Here is a 15,536-nt window from a genome sequence, read left to right as displayed (position 1 = left end):
AGCCGAGTGGCAAGCTCCCATGGTGCCTGGTGGGGACTGAAAAATACCCTCCAAACGCGACAGAAAGTGTACGACAGGACTGGATAATTTGATGTGCACATATATACACAAACACACGCTGAGCAATTGTGATCAGAGGTCCGGACCTTCACTATTTCATCTAAACACCGAACGTCTCACGATTCTAGCAACACAATCACATCTACATTCGCTCCACAATTTATGTTCAAGGTGCGAGATTTTTCCCCCCGCGACTGTGAGAGATATACAGCAGGCCCTTGCGCTGAGGCACTTCAGCCGCTGATAAGAGTCGCAGCAGCTATGGAGGCCGGATGATAGCAGCACGCCATACTTCTTCCCCTGGTATTTTCTCCAATCTGATCATTTTTCTTGTGGGGAGCAACAGTTTCATTTTGAAGGTGACTTTCAAGAGTGTTCTGCTCTCTCTTTTTGCACTTCTCTGGCTGCCTCGCTTGCAGTCAGGCCTGTATGAGATTTAGTATTTCATTTCCACTGGGATCATCATATTTAATTTGCCTGCTGGGAGGAGTGAGGCAGGGAGGAAGAGAAGTGTGTGTGTGTGTGTGTGTGTGTGTGTGTGATAGAGAGGCGGGTGGGGTGGGGGTGGGGGTTGTTATGGGATTCTAGTGGTTGGTCCTAGTGGTTTCCATTAAACATCTTTAGATAATGATGAACGCTAAATATCTGTCTTTTTTTTTTTCTTTTCTTGCACACATCGTGAAGTGCATGGTCATTACATATTACAAAAAATATCACAGAAGTCCATTAGGTCTATTAAATGATCATTAAACAAGGTATTATTGCCTCACCATCAGAGACCACTGGGCTCCTCTAAGAAACCATCAAATATGTCCTATTAGAAAACACAAATGATCTGTACTAACTACTAGCATTACAAAACAACTAATAGCTAACAAAAAAATAATTGCTTTCATATATTTTTGCTGCCTTTTTGTCATGATTTTATGATTCATTTTGCTCTACAATACATACAAATACAAATTACTTACTTTACAGCTACAATTACTATTAGTGTCACTGAGTCTGAATAAATTACAAAAATACATATACTAATGTATATAGTACCCTTTCTTTATAAACATTGTCTAATTTATGAAGGTGATGGTTGGGTTCTTAAACACTCATGTGACCTTATTGGATATATAATATCAATTTAAATTTTGTTCACAAGAATTTTAGGGGTGCAATTGCATACTCCAGTTTGTTAATCCATCCATTTCCATACCACTCATCCTACACAGGGTCATGGGGGAGCCTGGAGCCTATCCCAGGGTGCTCAGGGCACAAGGCAAGGGACACACTGGATGGAATACCAACCCATTGCACAACTGCAGACAATTTAGAGATGCCCATCAGCCAACAATGCATGTCTTTGGACTGGGCAAGGAATCTGGAGTGCCCAGAGGAAACCCCCAAAGCATGGGGAGAACATGCAAACTTCACACACAAAGGGCAGAGTCGGGAATCGAACCCCCAACCTCAGAAGTGCGTGGCAAACGTGCTAACCACTAAGCCACCGTGCCTCACATTTTCACGTTCTCTCACATTTTCAGTGTAAGCTTAAGCTTATTAAATGGAAACACATTTTTGTCCTATCAAAAAAAGGGGGTAGGGTGCCAGTAATTCTGAATCTCTCATGTATGGTTCAACCAATGACTGGCATAAAAATCAGACCAGAGATTTGGACACGAAGCCAATAGGAAAAGCAAAAAGAAAAACACTTTCTAAAAAGGCTTTTAAGAGCTCGTTGGGCTTTTGAGTGTGCAGTTGTCTTTGGTACCCAGAGGATAGCGAGTGAGGGGACAATAAAACAGGAGCCGGAGAGAGAAATGGTTCGGAGGAAGCCAAGCGTGAAAATCGGGCGTGTTATGAGAAAAGGATATGAGGCAGAGGCTCGGACGAGGAAATGGAGATGGAGAAAGAAAGAGAGACACCAAAATGAGGCAAATGTAGCAACAGGGCAGCAAAGTGGAAGATATATGAGAGTACATTTGCAAGAGACTATTAAAAAGCCCTTGAGGAGATGTAGAACATACATAGCACAAGCTTTTAATACCAGGCCTTGTTTTTGCAGACAGATAACACCCAGCCATCCGCTACGAGTTTAACTCTGACTGACTGAAAAGGGTGATATATGGTACTATAGATTACTGACCATTAGTTACTGGGATATACAGCAAATGCAGGGGTGTAACCTGGCCTGGGCATTCAGGGCCATAACAAATGCAGCTGACAAAAGATCTTTTCATTGTGAACGTGCTAGCCAAGTGTGATTTTCTAATACAGTGAACGTCATGCTATGATCAAGTTTAGGATAGGTAGCCATAACTTTAGCCATAACTAAAGTTAGCCTTAGTGAAAATCTAATAAGCCTAAAAGATCGTATTAACACTATAAACACCAGCTGTCATATTACCTGTAATGCACATGCCATCGCGTACGTACCAACCTCAGTGGACATTTTTAAAAAATGGGAAATATATCCAACAGAACAAAATTCACTGAATTACTAATGACCGGTGAGTAGACCAATCAAAACTGATAATGAAGCTCCAGTTCATTTAATGCCATGACTGCATTTGACTTCAGAAGACTTACATGTCTTTTCCATTGTACATTATATTACAAGTAATTATTATTTTATTTATTAACAATTTTATTCATTACATATTCACTTACATGAAAATTAAATCATTAAATAGCTTTTTTTCTCAATGGAGTTGTAATGGAATACTCATATGCTATTTTCTTCCTTTTCCTCACTTTTGGGACTAACTAGATTTGAAAGTTTTCTTTATAGCAAACTTATAGTATATGAGTTTAGATAGTAGTTTTCAGAACTACTATATAAAGTAGGAAATTTGACCATGTGAACGATTTTCCAAATCCGCAACATTTATTTCCTGTCTACAAAGTAATTTTGTTAGGCAACAACCTCAACGTACACTCAGTGCAAAAGATACCTGCATATGTGTGTGTGTGTGTGTGTGTGTGTGTGTGTGTGTATGTGTGTGTGTGTGTACGCATCCACAGCTAAATCCCCCTCCCCCCATGTTTCCATTAGACACACCCCTCTCTGTGGCACTTGTGGTCTGCAGGAATAAATGGGATTGTCAGGATTGAGTGAAGTTTTAAGTTTGGCAGTCAGAGAGCTGCTTCACTCGAAAAGTAGTACAAATGACCAAAATTAAACTGAGCAATGAGCCTACAGAAGCCATTTCTCTCTCTCTATCTCTCTCCCATACACACAGACATGCCTGAGTGAAAACAGACTGAAATAAAAAAAAGGAGGTGGCTAAGGTAATGAAGCGAATCTGTTCAATGAGAAGTTTGTTGCAGTGATGTCGTTTTATAGATTTAATTCATGAAATACATCATGAAGTCGTTTCATCTGTGCAATAGGGAACATGTTTGATAAGACTGTGCTTTGTTTTCATAGTTTATCAGTCAAACAAACTGGACAAGACTTTCTCTGCTGCAAACTCAATAAAAAGATTAATTTTAAAAAAAAAAGGAAAAGAAAAAATGTTACACGAAAAAACTGGTAAACGTTCTAGTAAGACAGGTCAGTAAGACATCAAATGTCCATAAATTATCCATACATCTTCCATACCACTTATCCTGTACTTATCCCAGGGAATTTGAGGCACAAAACAAGGGACACCCTGGACAGGGTGTTAACCCATCGCAGGGCACAATCACACACACACACACTCTGGACAATCTGGAAATGCCAATCAGCCTACAATGCATGTCTTTGGACTGTAGGAGGAAACTAGAGTACCCAGAGGAAGCATGGGGAGAACATCCACAGGGAGGCGGGATTCGAACCTCAGAGGAGCGAGGCAGACGTGCTAACCACTAAGCCACTATGCCCCCCTGTTTCTGAGATACTGAAGATATTTTCATTGTTACTCAGTAACGAGTAGCTGATTGGACATTAAAATCTATTTTGGGACTAATTAATTCATTTAACCTCCTTTTCCTTGTTAAGTCATTAACTCCATTCCAAAATGAAATATTGTGAAACATAGTGTGTAATGAGAAAATGGCACATGCCTACATACTCACACACTCACAGTCATTCAAAACATCTACAGTTCCTAGTAAAGAATGCTGCATCCATTTACTGAAGTCTTCAGGCAATTTCAGTAAATAAAGACGCAAAAAAAAAAAAAGACAAACCCAATTTGAGAAATTGGTCCGAGGAGGCCGAGGGAAAAAGCAAAACTCCAGTCTGATCGTGATAAAGTTTGTCATGTTACACAATCCAGGCCTGCTTTGCCCCAGCCAAACACCGGTGTAAATGAAATGGCAGGAGACAGAAAGGCTGAAGGGTGCAGGGGGACATTTCTTTCTATAATTGCTTTGGATATTTGTTTTCCTGTTTACCTCATCTGAGAAACTTGTCGCCTGCGAAAAGTGCATTACTGGCTACATGCTCATTCACACTTTCACACACACAGAGCGACATGCACTCGCCGGCACAAACACACAGGGTGTGACTGCACATATCAGCAATTTTTTTTTTTATATATTTTTTTTAGATTGGTATTTCCTCTTTTCAAACTTTCCCAGCAATGGACATGCTGACGTCCCTGTTTTCCAGCTTATCTGCTACCTCTGCACTAGTCACTTGTTACAGACCATAAACAATAAAGCCAACAAGTGTGGCATAGATTTCTGAGCTGTCCTCATCTGACACGCACACACACCCACACACATACACACACACGGTTCAGACCACGATAGTTAGCTGGCGTGTTTCTCTTACTTTGGCTGTTGAGTGTTTTTTCCACAGCCCAGTTAAGAGTCAAACTGACTGCATTAATTTCAGGACAATGACACCAGCACTGTCACTAACACTGTTCCTGTGTCTGCTTCCCTCTCATTTATACACTAGCTGCAACTAAATTACTGCCAGAAATTCTTGCTGAAGGATGTCATCAACAATAATGACAAGAATGCCCAGTCACACCACAATAAATGTAAGACTATTCACATTTCAACTGATTGTTAATGAAAATATGACAAACTAAAATAACATTTAAAAGACGTTATCAGTGTAGGAAAAGTCTGCACAAAACTGGTAGCCCAACTGATCAAAAAACAGATAACAATATTTATGTCCGTTTGTGGTTTTGAGAAATTAAACATAGTCGTATTTGTATATAATAATAATAATAATAATAATAATAACAAGTAGTAGTAACAGTAGTAGTAGTAATAGAAGTAGTAGTACTAGTAGTATTAATAGTAGTAGTAGTAATAGAAGTAGTAGTAACAGTCATAGTAGTAGTAATAGTAACAGTAGTATTAGTAGTAATAGAAGTAGTAGTAGTAGTAGTATTAATAGTAGTAGTAGTAATAGAAGTAGTAGTAACAGTCATAGTAGTAGTAATAGTAACAGTAGTATTAGTAGTAATAGAAGTAGTAGTAGTAGTAGTATTAATAGTAGTAGTAGTAATAGAAGTAGTAGTAACAGTCGTAGTAGTTGTAATAGAAGTAATAGTAGTAGTAGTAGTAGTATTAATAGTAGTAGTAGTAATAGAAGTAGTAGTAACAGTCATAGTAGTTGTAATAGAAGTAGTAGTAACAGTCATAGTAGTTGTAATAGAAGTAGTAGTAGTAGTAGTAGTAGTATTAATAGTAGTAGTAGTAATAGAAGTAGTAGTAACAGTCATAGTAGTTGTAATAGAAGTAGTAGTAGTAGTAACAGTAGCAGTAGTGGTAGTAGTAGAAGTAGTAGTAGAAGTATTATTATTATTATTATTATTATTATTATTATTAGTAGTAGTAGTAGTAGTAGTATATTTGTAGCAGTAGTATTACCACTACTATTATTAATTTAGTTTTGTGCCTATATATGTGGTTGTCCACTGTGACATGGTGCACACTCTTCTTATTGTATTGCACAGGTGTACAAATAGTTATAGCGATATTATTCATATATTTATGCAGTGTGAAAAAGCACTACTGTGGAAATTCAGCTCTAGCAGTATGTACTGCTACAGAAATGTAGAAATAAACATAAACATCCAGCTGCCTGCTGTAGTTACACAGGTCTGGTCAGTTTCTAGTAGGCCTGTGGAAGTCAAACATCAGCCCTCATAATGAAATATACACACTTCATTAATACAATTAGCACGGTTCCCCAGACTGGGGCATGGTGTAATTATACCTATCACCATACCTGCAATTAAATCTTCTGAAATCCACAGACCTGCTGCATCTCCCAGCCTACCGTCTAACAGCCAGTGATCTTATGTCATGTTTGTAGGAACGTTATTTTCTAAATGGTTGCAGTCATGGGTATTAGAAATGTAGGACTAGACCTAAAAATTATTTTCGTAAATACGTTTATCAGTTTGTGGCCATTTTCCTTGAAATGGGATTCCGTTACCATGCATGTGTCCCCACACTCCTGAACCCTAATTAGCTGTGATGTTTGGTGATTAGTTTTTGACTTGACATAAGTGTGACCACCAGGAGAAGTCCATAGCCAGGGCTGACATGTCTGACACACCGCATGAACAAACGTGTCAAATATCGTTCTAATGTGAGGGTCATGTAGGCTGGGGCCAGGGCACGTCATGACCTGCTGTGAGGCATGTTTGGAAGGCATGTCCTGAAAGTATGATATCCCATACTTCTGTGTGATTTGTCTCTGTCTCCTGGGTGCAGCTTTTCTGCACCTCATCGCTTCTCCCAGCTCTAGACACTGACATGTATGGCTAAGTGCTCCTGAAAGGGTTCAGTGTTTTCCCTGGAGCCGAAACTATGACTTCATATGTGTTATCATCATCACCCTGTTGGCAAGATATCACTACATTCTCAGTCTTGTTTTTGATTTGATAGCGACTGAAAATCCTTCAAAGCCCATGTTATCTGTTTTTGTACGGCTTGCTATCCTGAGGGGCTAAAAGTGGACCAGACAAGTGAATAAATAATGAAACTGTGATTTATGTAAATGTGCTATTACAATGCCCTCAGAATCTTTTTGCCCATTGGCTGACGAACACCATGGTGCACTAATGGTTGGTTAGCGCGAACGCAAATGGAAAAGCGATTAGCTTGGCGTGGGAGAGCGATGCAGATACCCTTCTGCATTCCTGCCATCGCTCTAATCGTTGCAGTCATTTAAAAGAAGAGTCATTGCACCTGTTTAATTACTTTGATAATTGCACACCGTTTGTTTGTAGCCCAGGGGGTCCCGAGCCATGTCGCTAATGTGCCCAGCGTTTTTGACGAGTCCTTAATAACGTTAATGTATCTATGCCATTATGGGAGATGCATTTCTTCCCTCCAGGAGGGATACATGCACTGGACAATGTGTTAGATGGGGGGCTGTATGCCTGCTTACTATGCAGGGAAAACACTGAGTCGAGTAAACAATGCCAGTGTTTATTCGACTGTAATGAACTTAGCATTAGCCATCTCATTGCTCGCTGCTAATGTTGTTCCAGACAGGTCTTATGGATAGGGAACCAATAGTTGCTCCCTCAAGGCAAATGTCAATAAAAAGAAATCCTGGACAAAGGCTACACTGCAAATATTTCTGCTTAGCCTGCTCTAACACACTTGTTTTACACCCATGGTGGGTTGAGTCAGGTGCGTTGGGAGTGTGGAAAATAGTAAAAGTGCAGTGTAGTGTTAGTCCAGGAGCAGAAGCAGGAAAAAGTCAGGGACCTGCCTCCACACATGTGATTCCACACATACAGTATATGAGACTGTATATACAATTGTTCCATGGATTTTTAATCCATCAAGTTATTTAAAACCCTCAGGTTAAAAAACACTGTATTCTTGAACAGATGACCACTAGCAAAGTAGTTCTGTTGCAGTAGAAGGAAATTGAGACTTAAAATGTGATGAAAAATAAACAAGCCTAAGCAGCGTCATTTCTGATAAAACTTGGTTGTATGACTAACTGAACACGTGCTTTGACCTCTTACACATATTGGTGTAGAAACAATAGATTTACAAACGAGAGTCAACAGAAAGGCATGTATGATTCAAAGGGTAGTCACAAAAAGTACCTTCACAAATTCCCCTTCTCACACCCCGGGTTTGTAAAGCATTTCCCCAGCACAGAGACAGAGAGCGCTCATATAGTTATATACACACAAGGATACATTATTTTCCAGTAAATGCAAGTCCCAAAATAGTTTATTCCACTAACACCACAGCAATTAGCCAACAATTACATGATTATTAATGAGCAACACATTCTTTTTAACTGTTTACAGTTATATTTAATGTTGTGGAACATCTGCTAGACAAGTTCCTGTTATCACAGTTGTAGACAGCTCTTCCATCATTTCATCCAGCCTCATTTTTATATTTCTTGTGAAGTTGATAGCAGAAAAGAAAAAAAGAAAAAAACGCAGCCTGCCCTGTCACGTTAATTAGAAAACAGAACGTGCCAAGTTCCCTGAAGATGCTGACTGACTGATACCAAGTGCTGACATTGGAGACACTATTTGTAAATAGCAAATAAACATCTCCTTACAGAAAACATCACCATGTCAACATTTTCCACAAAATGATTTGTTAAATAACGCTACATTAACCTTACATTACACAGAGGGTTCACCATGAACGACGCTGTATTAGAATAAGAGCATCAAGATAAACCTCTAATTCAAATTCTAGCTGGAATTACTGTCACATCTTCTGACCAATCAGATTTGAGAATTGAAAAGCACTGTGGTATATTTATAGCAACACTGTAAAACCAGATAAGTTCATTTAACTCCAAAAATCTGAGGAAACCTCAATTTACCTAATTACCTCAAAATTTTTAAGTTGATAAATCAATTTCTTTAAGCCAAATACACTTAAATATAACAAAAATATAACTCAAACTTGTTATATTTATGTGTATTTGGCTTAAAGAAATTGATTTATCAACTTAAAATTTTTGAGGTAATTAGTTTCCTCAAATTTTTGGAGTTAAATGAACTTATCTGGTTTTACAGTGTACTATATATTGCAGCTAAATTTCTAACTCAGTGTAGCTGAATAATGCTAACTAGCATGCAAAGGCAGAGCTAGTCAGGTAACTAAAGTTACTGTATCTATGTATGCACGTATGCTAAGTGTATGTATATTATTTTATTTAATGTTACAAATTGTTGGACAGTTTAGCACAAATTATAAATGTTAAGAGCCGGTAAACATAATCAAATCTAATACTTATAGACGGAACCTGTCCTCTTCCAGTGCTCAGGGTCCTAGGCTAGTATCAGATTTACGAACCTGTCTGCAACTATTATGGTCAACTCCTTTGAGAGAGAGCATTGTGGGCTCCGTAGAGACACAGTAGACCAAGGAAAATGTAACTAGTTGCATAATATTGCAAGTTATTTACGCTAAATGTAATTTTTAAAAATGACGCATTTTCCCAGTAAAACACTGAAAATATGATTTTAAAATCAAACATTTTTAAGACCTGAAATGTCTGTATGGACAGTGAAAAAGTCATTGTATTATGAAAATATCATTTTCCTACCAGACAGAACAAAAATTCCCTATTGAGAAGATTTCCAATCTGGTGTTGTTTTAAACCTCACAGGAGGGATGTTCTTCACTCATCATATTCATGAAGAAAAGACACAGGAGGAGATAACACAGAACTCACCAGCACACTTGGTCCTGGCACGCAGTGGTGGACCTGGAGCTCCAGTGCCGCCCTCGTTGGGTCTTGTTAGAAGAACACTGATCTCATACTCAGTGTCTGGGTCAAGGTGGCCGATCTTGTGGTTTGGCTTGTCCACGGGCTGGTTGTCAATCAGGCTCCCTGACATGGTGCGGTACTCCACTTCTTTCTCGATGATAGGGCCATCACCATTGATTGAGTTAGCATTGAGCTGGATCCACAGATAGGTGGCACCCACTGCGGTCAGCTGAGGTGGTGCGATTGGGATTGGTGGTTCTGAGTGGGAAAAGGAACATCTTTTTAAAGACAGCTCTTCAGCTATATTTTTAATGCTACCAGTGTTCACTGTATATAAAGAGCAAATCACTTCAAAAACGTATACAGTATATTGCTATCCTGCATATATCATGTTCAGTTTAATTTTTCAAATAGTTTACTTCTTTTCATAATCATAATACAAGCAAAAATAAAGCATAATATACTGTAAATGTTATATTCGCTTGGTATTTATCGGTGCAGGTGGAAACCCGGTGGAGATCGAGGTAATTGCAAAATGGGGTTGGGCTATAATAATTATATCATTAAGAGCAGTGATTTAACAATGTCCAATCAAATCAGCTCCTCTCATTCAATATAAATGTTTCACATAAGTATTTCAGTGGTAGCAATGACCGGCTGACGAAAGAACTGACCAATTCATTACTACAATGGGGGAAAAAGTAATGAGGTATTTAATGGATTTGTTTGTCATTTTTATTCATTTTATTAATTATATACAGTTCTATGGATAAAATGAAGTAACTGATATTCTTAAACCGTAACAGTACAGACTCATAATGCTGGGTGGTAAGTAATGGAACAGGACATAAAAATACCATTTTGGCGTTGCGTTTGCATGAAGAGGCATCCTAAAATGCATGTAAGTAATGTTAACACAACTTTGGACCAGTGGATTTTAATACCTACTGGTGCGGTGCTCCACCCATGTCAGCACAGGCCATGAAAATGTGTTAAAAAAAAGAAATAGTTCCTTATGCCCAACCAAATACACAATATGGTTAAACCCCTTATCAGTGTTTATCATGTATGATGGTGCACTGTGTGGTAGTGCGAGCTGGTGATAAGTTTACACAGAGGTACTGACTTAAACCAATTAATTTTTGACCCTCATTGGTTTAGCTTATGAGCTGAAATTCATTACTTATCACCCCTATGGTCCTGTTCCATTTCACTGTTGACCCATTTTAGTGGGGTTTCATTATAACACACATGCAGACACACACAGGCACATGCTTAGTACTTCACTGAGAAGGATTTGACTAATGTAGTGCACAGCATAAAAATGTATTACAATAAATAAGAACATAAAGTCAATTTGATTCTGCGTCTGGGGAGAATTTTGTAATTTTATAATGTCTGATTTGATGTCTTTGAGTGATGTTGCTTGTCTAATGGAAGCCTGGTTTGTTATGGAAACCTTGTTTTTTGGACAAAGTTGCAATTTCATATTTTGTTCCATTATGCCCTTGAGCCTCCTCATCTTTCATACAGTCTCTGTTATTTTGGAAATTGCTGCCGTAGATCTGTGCTGAACTGCATGGCCATGAACTAATGAAGAGATGAAATGGCTCCTTCTCTCACCAGAGCCTGAGAGCAGTTGCAGGTTTGGGTAACACAGCAGGTCTGTGGTGCAGAGCAAACATGGGATATGATATTGATTTGGGCCACCGAGAGTGCCAATTACAGCTGCGGTAATGGGGTATCCATCTTCCTGACAGTTGTGTCCAGGTGTGACCAGAGCCATGTGGTACAGGATGGTTGTAAAATACAACAATGTTTCTCTCCATCTTCTTTTCTGACGGAAACAGCATTCCATAAGGTACAGTGAGTCAGTGTCCAGAGTGGCTAAATAAAACCAGCTTCATCTCATGTCTTCTGTGAAAAGTTCCACTCAAACACAGGGCAAACGACCAATGGATGACATGCATCTTTATGTATTCTGTTTCTGCATACTACAGTGGTACAGTGGGTAGTATTGCTGCCTCACAGTTCTCAGCTCAGGTTACTGTCTATGTGAAGTTTGACCAATTCTCCCTGTGTCCATGTAGGTTCGCTGGTTTGCTCCCACCACCCAAAAAAACATGCTGGTAAGTTGATTGGCTATGCTAACCTATAGCACATAGGGGCTTGGTGCTAAAAGCTCTGGACTGCTGAGCCAAAGGTTGTTAGTTTGAATCCCAGTACCAAGCAAATTATATACAGTTGGTCCTTAAGCAAGGTCCTTTAATCCTCATCTTTGGATAAAAGCATCTGCCAAGGTGAATAAATATATACATATAATGGAGGGTAATACAGGGTATATTCCCACCACATGGGACCATTTATTGAAAATGAGTGAATGTAAATATTTAGGATGTAGCCAATCAAATTAGCCTAGCTACCACCTTCAAGCCATTGTGAATCTGTTTAAAAAGTCTACTCAGTCATTTTGTTTTAAAAATACAAGTAGCTACATCAGACGAGTAGAAGTTGAGAAATGCTGAGCAGGTGAACTGAGGTTGAAAAAGACGAATGAGATATTCTCTATGTGTGCTCTCTAGAGAATGCTGTTTGCTTGCTTTGCTCGCTAGGATGAACAGCCAATCATAGACCTTGCACGGCTGCCAGCTGATGGGCGTCGAACACACAATAGATGGCTGTGTCAGGGCACTGAGTATAAATGCAACATTTCTAAGCAGAACAAGTCTTTAGTGTTGGTCATTCAAGCGTCGGCTTATCATGTCATGCTGGTGTCATGCCCATGTGAGAGCATTACCAAATAATACACAGCTGTTTAAATCAGGTTAACACAGACTGTGCTGAGAGAAAATCTGCTTTGCCTGGGTAGGTTGGTTAAGGTAACGTTTCCTTTCTCCACCGAATCGTATCAAGTTGCTTTCATTGCTGCTGGAAAGACCTGGTCTTGCACATACAAGAGGCTTGGCAAGATGCAAATTGCAAACAAGGTGCGAAATGCAAACATGGTGTGAAGTGCAAACAAGGGTACTCAGACCAAAGAAAAATGCCTGGAAGCTCAGATTGTATCTTTATCAGCATCCAAACATATGACATGGCCCACTTGTCAAAACACAAGCCTCCATGTCTGTCTCCACTGCTGTATAATATTGCAAGTGGCAATTTAAATGTCTTCCTCTCTCACTCTTGTTCTTGTAAGCCCACTCCCTGTGGCCCTGTCTGACATCTCAATTTCAGCCTTGCAGACACGGAACAGGTGTAGACGCCCACAGTGAGGGGGTAAGGTATTGTCTCCAAAAGAAACAAGCCTTCACGTCACATTCATTCAGTGCAGGGTTACGCGAGATAAAGTGACATTTCAATCTGGCCGGAAAACACATTTTAAAGCAGAGATTGTGAAGAGGATTGTATGGAGACAGCGATGCATCATTGGCTCCATTCTGTCCATGTGTCATTACGTTTATTTGAGTTTTGGCAGGAAGGGGCATAGGGGTCTGATTGATCTGGCATTCTTCTATCTTTTTTTCCTTCTATGCTGTCATGTGAAAACATAGCCGTTGATGCATCTAACCACAAGTCAACATATTATAACTGATTCTTGGCACATCTCTATGGATATTGATCATTTCTAGCATGGCTTAAAAAGCCTTTGTCAGCAAACAATCCATGCAAACAATCTATCACCCAGTAATAAATTCTGGAGAATTTAACTTCCAGAAAATATAAAAAATGTGAGAACACGCTTCATCCCAGGCACCTACAGGAAAAAATAATCGCCTAAATTTACAGCTTTCTATTCAGTTATTCTCATTATAGCCTATTATTCAGTAACTACAGTGAAAGTAATGTAGTTAGGAGGTTAGGGAATCTACGACTGGAACTGCTGACGGCTCCCAGCAGGTTAAGAGGTTAAAATTTATCGGTCACAGAGAGAACCATTACAACCATGATGTGGTGCATTGGTTTACAGGCATGACTGCTGCTGGCCATACCGAGTGTGTGTTTTACAGCACACAGCTGTGTGTCTCCATGCCACTGCACCTGGCACACATACCCATTCACTAAATCCTATTCCACATTCGGATATATTTAGAGGCATATGACCATGCAACCTGACCCCTATACCCACATGATCTCTTTGATATACAGTAATAAACTGTTTCTGTGTAAAACTGCCAGATTTACTGTCTCCCAAGGAACCTATTTGTTATTTTGGGGGTCAGTGTTTCCACTCTGTTATCTGGCTACTCTATTATCTGGATTTGGTTTGGTTGGGTTTCACAAAGTTTTCCATTGCAAGACAAACTCTTGTAGATGTCACGAGTTTTTAGGTCGCATGCGAGACAGAGATGATAAAAGCACTCCAAACGTCTCTGGTGGTAAAGTCCTTTTCTGAAAGGCAGCATACCGAAGTTTCAAAAGCATTTCCTACAGCAACTCAAGCACTCATCCTGTCTTTTCAAACCATGACACACTAAGACGACTGTCGGCTGTTCTGTCAAAAAAAAAAAAAAAAGTCTCAATCCTTGCACACTAAATTCTTGCAACAATATGGCAGAGCAACGCATTACAATTACAAGCAGACAATTTAAACAGATTCACAGTGGTGTTAAGATGGAAGTTAAGCTAATTTATTTAGTAACATCCCAAATGGCATCCTACTGCACAAAATAGTATGTCAAAACAGTACACAATAATAGATTCTGACACTTCTAGATAGCTAGCATACGATTTTGACATACTGTTTAGGACAGTGTAGGGAAGTAAACAAATACGGACACATTTATTAGAACGCTGTCTTTAGGAGGTGTACCAGAAGACGCTGTTCAAGCGTGAGGTTTATACTTTATGCTAGAGTAAGTGATTTAGATATGAAGCTTGCCGGACAAAGGCCACACCCATTAAAACATACAGCATTGTTTCATCCTTAGTCACTGCCTGATCAGGTGGTTTAAATCAGGCTACTAGTATGTTTATATTTTAGGAACTAAATTCGCTAGAATATATCATATAAATAATGTGCAAGTGAGAATAAAACAGTTCAGAATCTCAAGATTATAGTAACTCTAGTCATGCAGCTGAGGTCGAGGAACTGTCCGAGCCAATGTTCACACACCATGCTAACAGTGCTGCCGTTTCTACCGCTGTTTTTTTCTCCAGTGTTAGATAGGGGTCGGGTTTAGGACACACCCGCTTAGGGTTTAAATCCACATAGGGATGCAGGACAATTTGGATATTTGGAGCACTAAATCTATACAGATACATGTCGTGTTACACCGTTAGTACAGTGAATATGATTTGGGACACACATTTTGTCTCTGCAATGCTGTGTTTTCCAGTTTTCTTGGTTGGTGCTACTTCTTTGTGCTATTCCACCATCTTCTATACCCTATACCCTACCATGCAGAAAATAAAAAAACAAAATGAAAGAAAAACAGAGGAATACAGCACACCTGTGGCAGCTGCATGTGTATGCTACAATGCCAAAAGGTGCGCTGGTGGCTCTTGGAGGCTTGTAATGGCCGTATGGGGTGTGGAACAAAGTATAAGAGCAGAGTGTGAATGATTTATGTTAGCCATCATGCTGCCTCAGGAGGGCAGGTCAGCTTTGTTAACCTGCAGACTTTGGGCATGCTGTTGTACATGTTGCCCTCGGCCAACTCTTCGTGGTACTGCACTAAGCACAGCCTGAATTAGTGCTCCCTTCAGCAGACACTCATAATGAGATGCATCAGCCTTGCAAAGCGAACAGGTTGTGCTCAATGTGCGCATCGGATACACGGCTGGGAAACGGGGTAATGCTTAATCGGGAAACTCG

The 15,536-nt window shown here is 39.6% G+C and overlaps 1 protein-coding gene across 10 annotated transcripts in view; it reads right to left on the bottom strand.

The window, feature by feature from the left end:
* LOC108271270 (receptor-type tyrosine-protein phosphatase mu) overlaps positions 1-15,536 on the bottom strand; it is a 227,739-nt gene that overhangs the window by 111,352 nt on the left and 100,851 nt on the right. For all 10 annotated transcript variants that reach the window (XM_053683467.1, XM_053683468.1, XM_053683484.1 and 7 more), the window contains exon 7: positions 9,686-9,979. In XM_053683467.1, the coding sequence (XP_053539442.1) occupies positions 9,686-9,979 (294 nt within the window). The remainder of the gene's footprint in view (positions 1-9,685; positions 9,980-15,536) is intronic.

Source organism: Ictalurus punctatus, chromosome 1 (assembly GCF_001660625.3).
Source record: "Ictalurus punctatus breed USDA103 chromosome 1, Coco_2.0, whole genome shotgun sequence".
In the NCBI taxonomy this organism is placed as follows: Eukaryota; Metazoa; Chordata; class Actinopteri; order Siluriformes; family Ictaluridae; genus Ictalurus; species Ictalurus punctatus.
The sequence above is the reverse complement of the archived record's forward strand: the minus strand, read 5'-3'. Positions and strand labels throughout refer to the sequence as shown.